The sequence below is a fragment of the Mastacembelus armatus genome, chromosome 12, assembly GCF_900324485.2.
Source record: "Mastacembelus armatus chromosome 12, fMasArm1.2, whole genome shotgun sequence".
NCBI classification, from domain to species: Eukaryota; Metazoa; Chordata; class Actinopteri; order Synbranchiformes; family Mastacembelidae; genus Mastacembelus; species Mastacembelus armatus.
This window is the reverse complement of record NC_046644.1, coordinates 14,601,813-14,615,171: the sequence shown is the minus strand read 5'-3', so window position 1 is coordinate 14,615,171 and position 13,359 is coordinate 14,601,813. Positions and strand designations below refer to the sequence as shown.

The 13,359-nt window shown below is 40.9% G+C and overlaps 1 protein-coding gene across 2 annotated transcripts in view; it reads right to left on the bottom strand.

Moving 5' to 3' along the window:
• ctif (CBP80/20-dependent translation initiation factor) overlaps positions 1-10,592 on the bottom strand; it is a 41,275-nt gene extending 30,683 nt beyond the window's left edge. For both annotated transcript variants that reach the window (XM_026298099.2, XM_026298100.2), the window contains exons 1-5: positions 10,416-10,592; positions 2,453-2,677; positions 1,939-2,010; positions 666-788; positions 3-76 (exon numbers count right to left, since the gene is read on the bottom strand). In XM_026298099.2, coding sequence (XP_026153884.1) covers positions 3-76; positions 666-788; positions 1,939-2,010; positions 2,453-2,623 — 440 coding nt within the window. In that variant the 5' untranslated portion in view covers positions 2,624-2,677; positions 10,416-10,592. The remainder of the gene's footprint in view (positions 1-2; positions 77-665; positions 789-1,938; positions 2,011-2,452; positions 2,678-10,415) is intronic.
• Between the last annotated feature and the right edge of the window lie 2,767 nt (positions 10,593-13,359).

Sequence of the window (13,359 nt, the reverse complement as noted above, 5' to 3'; positions counted from 1 at the left end):
ACCCATGTGAATCCATTGTGTTGGCAGCCCATATGTCTGTCCCCAGGATGTCAAAGCAGCCATCTCTGTTTCCATTCTGGGCAGGAAAAGGAAAGAAGCGCATTTTCAGTATGACTACCAAACACTTCTTAGCAAACACCACATGCCTTAGTTAACATGTATTTAACTTTCATAAGCCAGCAGCACCACTGAAAGTGCTCTTTTCAAAAAGCCAATCCCCTTTTAATTAAAAATAAATATGGCTTTGGAAGGTCAGTGCATTTAGTAGGTTTTCTTTTTTCTTTCCAGTTGAAAAAAGTATGTAAGCTGGAAATAAAGCAACAGAAAACCATTTGCATACCTAGTATTTATGAGCACTGAGAGAAGCACCGAGTCTATTTAGTTTGTTGTATAAAGGGCTATTCAATTGACCTTTTTTCTGCACATCTAGTATGTTGGGGGATAGATTTTAAAAGGTATGACTAAAAAAAAAAAATTAAAAAAATTCACCATTCAAAGAAGCTAAATGTTAATGTGACTTACTAGAATCTGTTCTTCTTACTTTGTAAATGTCTGTCATTCAGCCTCTACATGCAGCCCTTTTAACATTTGATTCTGCCTTTCCATTTTATCTTTTTCCCCGAGGTGATAACCTCAAGACATAAACACACATAATGTATCTGTACCTTGGCGGGGCCTTTGAACTGGTTGTTTCGGCCTCTGCTGCCAGAACGTGAGCCGGAACCTGGTCTGGACCCTGAGCTGGGCCTGGAACCCGTGCTGCCGTTACTGCTGTGCTCCCACTCGTCCTACAGAGTTGAGAGAGGTGAAGGGAAAAAAAAGAGATTAGGATTTTGTTTTATTCAAAATTCAGTACACAATAAAATGAGTTTATGTGTGTGTGTCTGATGTTTTTGTGTAATTTATACTCATGCGTGTGCATTTTGTAACAACTTGTTCTGTTTCTGTTCGTCACTTAAATTCAATCCACTTGGTAGGTGCAAGTCTCAAACTTGCAGAAGCTAAATGTCAGAAACAAACTGAAAATATAAAGAGTGATAGCTGAAGTGGACTGTTATTCAAGGAGATCCAGACTTTTTCTACATATGAAATTATACATGGGCATAGACTTACTTGGGAATGAGTAGATGTAAAACTACAAACAGGCAGAGATAAATGTATAAGTGTTTTTACAGGTATTTATAAATATATTTAACAGAACAGGGTTTTTTTTTTTCTTTTTCTCCTTGTTGGCTCCTGTAAGAAGTACTTCAGAATGCTATTACAATCTGCTCAACTGCCTTCCCTGGAAAAAAAAACGTTACAAAAAAACTAACTGGCTGATAATTAATTTAGGCTTATTAATTACTGGCTCTAGCCTCACAGTATCCCATGTTGGTCATTAAAAGCATACTTTGTCTCCAGCAGCCACAAGCAAGCAGATGAGCTGTGAGTCGTTTAAAGCAGGTCTAACTGTCCCCTCTAATAACACCCTTGAACAGCTGACAGAGAGGGAAAGACTAACAGGACCGTACAGCACTGAGACCAGAGCAAATTTATGCTTTAAGAAGAAGATGACAGTGCAATATAGAGATAGCAGTAGACTCAGGGGCTGTAGTGGAAGCTACATAAATAAAGTCAGTTGGTTGTTTGGTCTGGTTCATTTTTCCCATCAGTGACGCAGCTTTATAAACAAATCACTTCCCCCTCAGTCTCTTTCTGTTCTTTTATTACCTAAACACTAATCTCCAATAGAGATACTATAGACTGTTTTGATTGAAGATCTTGTTGGGTTGGTCCTGGCAGTCTCTGATTAGCAAAGGTGAAATTAGGGGTTTACTCAATCTTTTTCAGCCCTCAGTAGAAATGTGACAATGCTATGGGTAAGTAGATTGTGATTATTCAGTTGATTAGTTAGCTCCAAAGCTAAGCACAGTCCTGACACAGACACACACTTACTGGCCTGGATGAGCCTCTCCCCCTCGAAGATGTCCAGCTGCCATCTTTCCTGTCGTTGCAGTCGTCTGTCCACTGGAGGAGAGAAATGCAAGGAGAGGATTCATGAGTATATCAAGGCTGCAAACAAACACAAATATAAAGTAAAAATAAACAGATGCAGAGGAGGAAACACTCAAATTATGGCATGATTGGATATTCCTTAGATGTTTTCATTTTATAGCTGACTGAAATTCTTTGAAATCATTTTAAAGCTTCAAGGTTATTTTGTGGAAATACAAATGGACAGTGATGAACTGTGACAGCAGCATGATTGTGTGTTGAGAAAACAGGACAGTTGCATATCCAGCTGCAGTGTCGCTGTATGTACCTCCAAATTTGTACTTTTACATATTCATCACGACAAGAAGGGCAGCTGTTCTGATGCAGGCTGTACACCTCCAGCTTGGTTTGGAAGACAACTAAACGTAACCAGTGTTTCTGATAGATATGGGACAAATTAAAGCATTTCATCTACCTGTGGCACCTTGCCACTATTATCCAAGTCTCCATCTGCCTTGTCTCCCAGCAGCCCCTGCACCTGGTACTCCAGCACATAGCTGTCGATGAAGCGCTCTAGCTCCTCTATCTCTTGCGAGCGTGTGCTCCCAGCCTCAGATGATGCAGATGCCACCGAAGAGTTCTCCATGACAACTGGTGCTGTGATGGGTGGCAGGGGAGGGGAGGGAAGGAGGAAAGTGTCCTGAGGAGAGAGAGAAGGAGAAAGATACAGAAACAAGAGTAAGCTAGGAGCATCACGTTAGAGCAAAATGATGGCCTGCATTTTCAATAAGAGCTCCAACATGAAGGACACGACTGTTAAGGTGAGCCATAGGAGTAGGACTTCTGACACTTTAGAGAAAAAAAATGATGAATCAATTTTAATAGAGAACACAATCGATAATCAATAACAACAAGACCAATAACATCTGTTATTTCTCACCTTGGGCACACTCAAAGATGGCACATAACCTCACTTATGTCAACAAACATCCATACATGCACTGATTGTTTCCAAAGTATCCAACAGCAAGGCCACCCAGGTGTGTCATACAGGTGGCTGAGGTAGTGTTGTTACTCAGATTACATCAGATCCATATTTTCAAAAATCCCAGATTCATCTCGACTAATTTCTCAGTTTGACTCCCTCTGGTGTCATCATTCATCCATATCAATTTCTCTTTGTATTTCAACCTCTCACCTGCAATCTGTCTCTCCTGTCTGGGTTATGTGTTTGATCACCTGACCCCTGGCTAACAGGGAAGCAGCTTCCTTCCTGCCTAACTAAGCAGCTTTACATCATAGGCTGATCGCCAGCCATGCAAAGAGGATTTATGGGCCTGGAGGACACAGTATTGTATATGCTGAGCCCTGGGTACTCAAGGGGAAACACTGTGCATTTGCAGCCAAAAAGGTCAGCTTCACAAGGTCTCAATGTTTTGGTCTGAGCCATAATGTTATCTAATGCCATTGTAATAGGACGTGTGATACCGCATGAACTTACATAAACTCTGATCTACTAAACATAAGCATACGTTGATGGACACACAAACACACACAGGCTTAGATTTGCGCAAACTTGGAAAATTTCCAGTGTGCTGCTCCGAAACAAGATGCTGCAACACTAACATGTGCTAGCTCAGCTCAAGAACACCATGCCACTGTCCAGTTCCTCAGGCAGCACTAACAGCATCCTGACAGAACAGTGCAAACATGGCAGACAACCAAATATTCAACATGTGTCAGTGTCACAGCTTTATAAGGTCAAACATCTATTTGCCATTGACCATGCATTGCCAAACTGTGTGCAGTCTCACTTTAACTGTAGTGTATAACCAAATAACACAGTTTCATGATGTATCCCTGTTCAATGTGACACACTTCAATGCTACAGCCCTGAACTAAATCTTAGCATTTAATTTTAGTTCTTATACTGTCAAAGTTTGGATCCATCTGTAAGATAAAGTGCAAATGATGGGGCATTCTCACTTTCCTTTGTGTTGGTCTGAAGTGAATATTGTTGGATCAGTTTGAATAAATGAAACACTCTGACTGTGGTCTGGAGGTTTTTAACACTGCAGGTTTGCTGATGCATATTGACTGCAGTGCAATAAGATGTCCTACTGTTGTCCTTGATGTGTAGTATCAAATTAGTGCCTGCCAGTAGCTATTGATCCATCCACTAACACAACTCTCATTTAGATGGTTGTCTTTTCTCTCGCCATCCGTCAAATTCGGCATTTTAGTCTCTGTGTGACACTTTGATATTATTTCATATTGCATTGTGCAGGACCAACAGACAAGGAAGCCTATGCAAGTATTATAGTCCTCCCAACTGACATCAACTTTTATATCTAAACACTGGTTCTGTGATGGCTGTCTGTGAAGTGGGTCTCAAAGTCCTCTCTAACCTGTTTCATAACACATCACTCCAAACATGCAGTAAGACTGTCACAGTGGGGTCATCTTTCAGCTTAGTACCAATTACATCCATGCTCTTCTGGCAGTAGAAAAACAAGTTTGCCTAACACAACAAAATATCAGGTTGATGTTTTGGTACGTTTGCTTATGAGAGCCAACGAGCCAAACTACAGTCACCTCTGTAGGGTGCAGGGGTGAGGCTGTTGGGAGGAGACTGAAGCAACCAGATAAAAAAAAAAAAACGCTACTGAAACAAACAAACTACACAAGAAGAACAAACAGAGGCTCAGGCTGCTCTGATCTTTGACTGAGAAGAGAAACTAACTCTGCAGGGTCAGGCGCCCAAATAACATCACAAGACATCTCACATTTATCAAAGAAAACTCTCATCCACCCAATACACACTTTTAGCGAAGAACTGATATGAGTCTCACATTACAAGATACTGATGCAAATGATGAGGGGAAGCCTTCATAAAAAAGTTTGCATTTTATCTTTTAACCACCACACTGACAACAAGCATGAGTTAAGGCTGCAATGCTTATTTTCTGTTTTCAGAGATTACTGCTTGTGAGAAAAGATGGGATAAAGCCCTTTGTTACTTCCCCCTGTGAGTCTGACAGTGTTATATAAATGCAAAGCTAAATCAGTGACATACTCAAACAAACCTATGTGAACTATTTGTCCAATTAATGACAGATAATAAAAAAAGCAAAGTTAGTTGTTTAGTGTGACTATCATTCTAAAAGCCAAAGCTATTTAGTCTCATATCACAGAAGACAAAGAAAACAACATATTCCTGACTGAGGAGTCGAAACCAGTGACACGTGTAAAAGAATGACCTAATCAATTTATTGACCGTCAAAAGTAATTGATGCAGCTCCAGACTGAGTGAGAACTAAAGACAGTCAAAGGCCATGTCTGGTGAATTTGTTATTGATGGCTGAACATTTTCATGTGTATTGTCTACTCCAAGTTTATCGCAAGACTCCTCAGATTTTCATCAGTCTCTCTGTCCGTCCTACCCCTCCACCCCCTTCTCAAACTACATCTTTCACTCCCCCATCACACAAACCCCAACTCCTCCCCTGCTCCTTCCTGTCTCCAACCTTTTGCTCTCCCTCCCTCTCTGTTTTACCAGCTGTTCCAACAGAAAACTGTCTGCTGCTGTCTTCACTGTCCTGCTGTAGCAGTGAGGGACTGACACAGGGTTTTGTCAGTTCAACATCCTTATGCTTGTCCTAGCACAGTGAGTTGCTCTTAGACTGGTAACCAGATCAAAACAGTTCATATCACCTAAAATGCAAAGCAGTGCGAACTGTAGTACAGTATGGCCAAGCCAAAGACCGTATCCAAAGCCCAGCACCATCCAGACAGATACTAAACTGGCCAGACAGACACAGCATGGCACTGGACAGCACACTGCGCCTTTGTTTGGGAGGGAGAGACAAATACTTATCTATACTATGAATCCCCTGTGATGGGAATAATCACCAAAAAGCAGATTTATTACTTGCAAAAAAGAAACAATCCTGATCATAAAATCCTGTGCAATATTCCTCCTTATCTTAAAATTCTGAAAGGAAATTAGGAACATGACATATGGCAGGCACTGCAGACAGCATGGTAATACAGTGAATTCACTCACACTCCCACGACCACAGCAGTGTCAACTACAAGTTATGGCAGTAGTTCACTTGGACTCAATACTAATGTTTTTCTTCTATTAAAGACATGATTACCTCTCTCTCTGCTTTTGTTCTGGATTCACTTCAACGATCTCACATCTGATGGGATGTATTAGCAAAGATATTGTGCAGTGAATCCTAGAATATTGTATACGAATAAAGAATTGAATTTTCTGTTCCCATGTCTGTATAACTAATACAGGCATGTCTGTATAACTAATACAGGCATGTCTGTATAACTAATACAGGCATGTCTGTATAACTAATACACGCATGTCTGTATAACTAATACACGCATGTCTGTGTAAAACTGCAACATAAAGGATAACAACCATGTAAATGTAAATTCCCTAAAGTCCAAAAACTACAATACCCTACACTAATCACTTAGTCTCCTGATCTATCACACAATGACTGTGTTATAGCATAGTACAGCATAATACATAGTTCAACATAACATATGTCAAAGTAAAACAAGCTCTGTGCCATCAGCTTTATTGCCTTTGACATGGTTACACAATAACTGTAACAGTAACAACCATAATCCTTACAACCCAAGCAGAGCATGAGGCCCAGTCTCTCCAGTGGAAGCCCAAGTCAATGTTCTTACCACACGTGGTGAGAGCTGCTAATACGCCTAAGCTGGTCTACTACTGACTGGCTGGCTTAAACTTAAATATCATTTCGAGTAGTCTATTTCTGAGAGCAGGATAGTAGCAGGGTGTTTTAAAAGAGTTTCCATCCAAATGAAGTGCAAATCTTCTTAGTGCAAATTTCAAGATAACTACTGTGATGCTGATGGTGCTAATTTCCAGTCAGGTACCATTAAACTGTTGCAGAAGATGCAACAACATCAATGTACGGAAATTAAAAGAGCACAGTCAGCCCTGACACCGTAGAGAGCAGTATAAAGTGCTGCCACTCAGCCTCACAGCCTGTTTTTTCCCAGTGACAAAAAAAAAAATCCCCCTGCTGCCCAAAAAGCATTTTCCATCTAGACTACGAATCAACTAGAGAGAAAACAACAAAAACTGTCAACAGGACACCACAGGCTACAAACAAGTTTACAATTATCTTTCTCTTTACGAATTTATATATATGGTTTACAAACTGTATATGTAAATAAAATTGTTTACTCATCCAGGCTGTGCTGAATGGCCTGAATCTACATGAACAGATTAGTAGAAGACCACATGACTGACAGAGGGGGTCCAAGGGTATGTGTGTATACACTTAAAACAATAGCCCCTTTGTCCCAGTGTGCCACCGTAGCGGCCTAATGGGACTGAACATGTGCATTACTGTTGAACAGTTGGGACCGATTCCCAACAACGCTATTCTGTCCAGACCAACATACGGACAAATACAGAGTCCTGGCAAACAAATGAGGGTGTGTAATACAGCTCCCAGCGTTCACAACATGCATGCAGCGTAGTTAGAAACTCTGCTGTATCAAAGCTCAGCAGCAACAAAAGAAAGGCAACAAAGGTTAGTATGCAACAGAGCAGTGGCCATTATTTGAGCCAAACACATGGGATGATGACAAAAATGAACTCAGAGAACAAAGGTTAGTCTATGCAGTAGTCTATAGTTGAGCTAACTATACAAGACCACAGCCGTGACAAAGGTCATGCAGTCAATATGGGCTTTATAGATACTAGAGCACTCTGCACTCCTACACTAAGCTGAAGACCTCAGGTTCTCAGCTTTAACCCACCACATGATATCACTCATCCTATAAAGCATCAGTGTTTTCCTCAATCATAGCCTGTCTGAGCTCCTTCTCTCATTTTCTCTTTTTCTACTGATCGATACACTACAGGCAACGTAATGAGCAGCAGCTCCCACTGAAATGAGGCTAAATCTCTGCTATGCAGTCTGATTCTGGGTGATCCAGTTTTCTGCAGGCTACTTCCACTCTCTCCATAACATACAGCTGGGTTTGTTCCTCCTCCTCCACACTGCTCAATATACTGCATATAAACAGACTGTGAGTCACTGCCCTAAAAACTACCAAATCAATTCAGTACCCAACTTCTTAGCATGCTTTAGCATGAGGCACAGAGGGAAGAGTCACATCTCGCCACTCAAAAAATGAATCCCTGATTTTTTGGTATTGGTACTCTGGGATCTTCAATTCATTTCATCTTATTGTCTGACCTCTGAGGACAGAGTTCACAGCCTCAATCATTCATTAGCACTCATATGCGCTGGAATGAGGATCATAGGTGTGATGGGAGTGCAATGACTCTGCTCAGATGGTCTAAATGAAGCTGTATTTCAGGCCTAATCTTAACATCAGCAATACTCATTTTTCTATTTTTATACCATCAGCTTCATAGCTTTTGTATTTCACTGTTAATTTTGAAGACTAAATCTTGCTGTGACTTAAGGTCCTAAAAACCTAAAGGCTAAATCATAACGTTTTGACAGAGCTAAAATCACAGATTTCATAAGGCAGGGGAGAGGACCCTTAAACAAAACACTACTTTTATTGCATGTGCTATTTCTGTCATGGGGCGATGAAGAAGTTCAGTCATCAGGCACACACTGATAAGGTTCTGCATAAACTCTATTATCATTTACACATGGATAAGTGCTCTCTACAGTCTTGTACAGCTGCAAGAGAAATCAATTCATATGACATGTTATAACAAAGTCTGAATAAAACACAACATATCAACAGTGACTATAATATTAGTTCATCTGAGAAGCCCAACCCCTTAAAGTGCATGCCTAACATTGTCCGACTGTAACCAAACCCCATGCCAATGTCACAACCTGACACAGCAGCAGGATTGATTACATACACATACAATATATGTAGCATGCCAGATCTTTGTATTATCTGTGTTAATTAGTTGATCACTACAGTCATTAATTGATGGTATAAACTTGTTATCTAAGCCTCTACATTAGTTGGTTGTTTGATTGACAGCCACCGGATGTACAATCAAAGCAGAATAAATAATAGATAATATGTACTTTAATTCATCTACATGTTTGACTTTGTCATGCCAATGAAGAGTGAAAGGTTGAGAAGAGATTTAGTCATATTGGTCAGATATATATATATATTGGTCAGCCACATGTCCAATGAAAACTGTACATGATGGCAGAACACATGCACTATATATCTCTAGTTGTGACACCACAGTAATGCCATCAACATGGGCAACAATCATAAAGTGCAATGACATCTTTTATTTAAAATGAACCCATTTCCTCTCAGCTGGATGGTAAATCTACCTATTCATTTACATGTTCTCTGAAAAGCTGTCTGTCCAAAATAATCCATGCAAATGTGCTCATGTCTGTCTGCATCAAAGTGAGACAAATTCCGTCTCATTCATAGTCACTGTTATGAGACTTGTGGTAGCATGCAAACATTCCTTTACCTCACTAAAGTCACTCTGATCCAATCAGTCTGAACAGCAGACATCTCAGGAATGTTATGAGCAAACTGGTCTTCAGTATAATCAAAAACTGAGTTTCAAAAATGTATTAACTTACAATATACTAGTAGTGATTCAAATTATACTGATCTTAGGACAAGTTTTGGTTTGTCCAGTGCTGTGATAATTCAATAATCATTCAAACTTACTACCAAAACAACAATCACAATCCAACAGAGATGAAGTATATTAATGGTTTTTAAGCAGCAGCTGTGAGCGACTCTTTGTTGTGAGGGTCAACAGCTGAGTCAGGCTGCTGATCTGCAGCAAGCCGAGCTCCCTCCCAGGCCACACTGACGTCTAATATTTCTGAACAGCAAATCCTGCTATTCCTGCCCTGCGAGTCTACCGTCATGATCCTGCCCGTGCCAACACAACATAGCAAGTCTACCATGAGCTGCTGTTTCCCTTTTTCTGTTTAACTAGCTCCCCATAACCACGCCCATGCTGTCTGGGATGCTGGTGCTGTGTGTTGCTGTTAGCAAAGCAGAGGATGGTGACAGGACGTTGAAGAGCCTTATCCACATGCCTGCACCACAAAGTCCCTGTCAGAGTAACGAAGCCACATCTGGAGGCGCCTCCACGCCCTGGTACCCCCGGTAAACAATGGTGACGCAGGCTTTGCGGCTAACCGGTCGGCTAACGTTAGCTAGCTGCACGGCACAACAGTCAACAACGGGCCACCAGGGACGGGTCCAAACCTGTTTCAGCCGTGCTGGCTGTATCAACAGGTCTGCATCACCAGGTCACTCACAGCAGCAAATAGCAACAAATCCAGCGCATCTTTTAAAGTGTTTTGTGGTTACCACGGGTATGTGACGTTAGCACTCCATCAGAAAGAAACCTCCACTCGGCTTAAAATGAGACAAATCCTTACCCGACGTGAGAATCTGACTCCTGCTGAACTCGGGATCACCTCCTGGGATCAAAACCTCCGCGTCATGGGTGTGTTGCTCCAAAACACCAGTGGGAAAGAGGATTAACGTTAGCTATCTACCCTGTGGCAACTCCGCCGTCCCAGCTTGAGGAAAAAGGGAATGCAGGAATGTGACGTTCAGTCCGGTTTGCTGGCAGCGTCGACACGTGCACTCGTGGAATGGTGCATTTTGGGAAACGTAGTGAATGAAGACTCGATTGCGAGGATACCCAATGCTGTACCTGTTCTGACGGGTTACAAGGTTGCCCCTTTACCTACAGGGAAACCAGTTTTGAGAGAGCACAAGATAAAACATCACACAAAGCACATTTTAATCCACCTCATTATAATGTTTTTCAGCCTCACAGTCACCTTTCTAATATAAATCCACCATGGTAGAAAGTATTTAAGTGTATTTAATCAAGGACTCACCTTAAGTAGTAGTCATATGTACTTGTTTACTTCTACTTTTCCATGAGTAAATTCATATAATTGTCCTGCAGGATATAAAGTAATTAGAAGTAGTCCCAGTTTATGAGCTGCAATATTAATGCTACAATGACTGACTGGTAGCAGCTGTTGGTATATTTTAGTCATTAACCTGTGGTTATACTTTCTTGTCCTTTTACTCTTATTGCTAACCTAAGTCTGAATCCAGTCCAACAGGTAAAATATAGTTGAATATTACATCACTTCCCTAAATACTTAACATACAGTACCAGTCAAGAGTACACTTGACTCAGTACACTTTCTCAGCTTATTCAATGGTATAGTGTGTCCAAACTTTTGACTGGTAGTGTATGTATCTGATTTATATTTAAAAGACTAGTTTGCTAGTAAAGTCACTATGAATTCTGGTACTATGCATATGCAGCTGGCTCTTCTTTCATTTCATTTCATTCATTTTGCTGAACTTTAAAATCCCAGGACAGAAGTATATGTCCAAACCAGCTGTAATCGCCATCAAACACAAACAATTGCAGATCACGTGAAACCTGCTGAAAAACCTTTTCAATGAAATTATGACCCCTTGTGGAAAACGAGAAAAGTGCATTTAGAAGAAACGATTACACTGTCCGACACTTTAGAATAAATGCGTATGTGCACATATTATGAATATGTATACACCAGGGGTTTTATCAAGGTCTTTAGTCAGAATGGTAGACAGCAAGAAGACAGAGCTTAGACAGATGTACTGACAGATAGAGCTGTAAATAAACATGACACGGAGATCTTGATAATTAGACACAGAAAAGACAACACAGACAGTTGAACTACACTCTGCACAAAAAGGCAAGCAAATACATCTGATAGTGAACAGGTAAACAGACAGCTGAGTGGATAAAGTCACACCTGCTCCAGATGGCTGAGAATATGGTCACCACCACAGTAAGAGCCTAATTAACTACAGCGACATGGTAGTAGTGATGGAGACTCCAGCAGGTCACTATAATCCGACACCACCTTCTTCTTCGTCTTTACTCTCCCTCCCTCTTCCTTCTCACACCCTCGCCCAGTTGTGTGTCTATCCTTAGTCATCCCATAATTACTTTGTTGTCTTCTTCACATCACCCGCAGGACCACAAGCCATTTAGCCCTTCCATTTCCATCCCATACTGCTATATGTTTTCTCTATGCAGATGCTCTTTCTCACATGTACTCACCTATAGTGTTCTTCCTTTGATAATGCAAAAACAAAACTGTTAAAGCCTTAAAACTGCACAGTCTGCAAACTGGAAAAGGACAGGAAATATTCATATTCATAATTAAGGCTTGTATGAAACTCAGCTGTAAATGTTGGCAGTATTTAAAGTATTGGCACCGTTGAGAAGGAAAACCATAATATTGAAATATATGTCAAAGGAGTTTTCTAAGAAATTCTTGTGGTGTTTAGTCAGAAATGAAAGATTCTAGCAAGCAAGGTCATATAAATTAAAGTATGATGATCTCTAATTTCTATGTACAGAAAGCAGTGCCAATATACAGTACATGAATTTGCTTATAAACATGCATCGTGTTTCCTATTTTAACGTTGGTTTGACAGTTTTACAGTAAATTGTGTGGAGCAAAGACAGTAACTGGCATCGGTCCTCAGGTTGCTCTGCACCAGAAGGATGGTACCAAGGCACCAATTAGCAGTGGAGAAGGCGCATGATGATATTTTCGTGTGCCTGTGGCCTGGGCAGCTCCGTCTCTGTGTGTTATAAAAGGCAAAACCATAAACATGGAATTAGACAGTACAGGCCCCACAGCTCTTAAGGTCGCAGACTCTCCCCTCCTGCGGCTTGTGAGGGCAATGGTGTGATATAAACAACACTGGCCAGCAAACCGTTATTACAGTACATGCAGGGTTTACAACAGGGCAGTTGATTATTTGTGCTTGTCAGTTTGTAAAGACCCAGTGGTCTGCTGCTGTTTTGATCTTTTATTGTCGGGTCAAATGGGTGCAGGAGATACTGTAGGTACAGGAGAAAAATCATTCTGAACCAGATAGAAAGAAGAGGGTGGAAGTGACAGAACACACATACGCACACGCGCACACACACACACACACACACACACACACACACACACACACACACACACACACACACACACACACACACACACACACACACACACACACCACATTAATGATCTGAAAAATAAATACACTGAGATTGACCAAAGTTTAGTTTGTTGAAATACAAAAATGGCTAGCTTTCTAACCAGCAGGTGGGGGCAGTAGACAGATCATGGGACTGTTGTGTATCAGCAGTGCTATTGTAATGTACTGCAAGTCATAGAGCCGCTGTAACTTCCATATACAGTACATGAAGCAGAAAGGAAATCATGAAACAATCAAACGCTAATAACTGCAATAAGTGTCTGCTTATATTGTTTGGTTAAGCCTGTCAGACTGGTA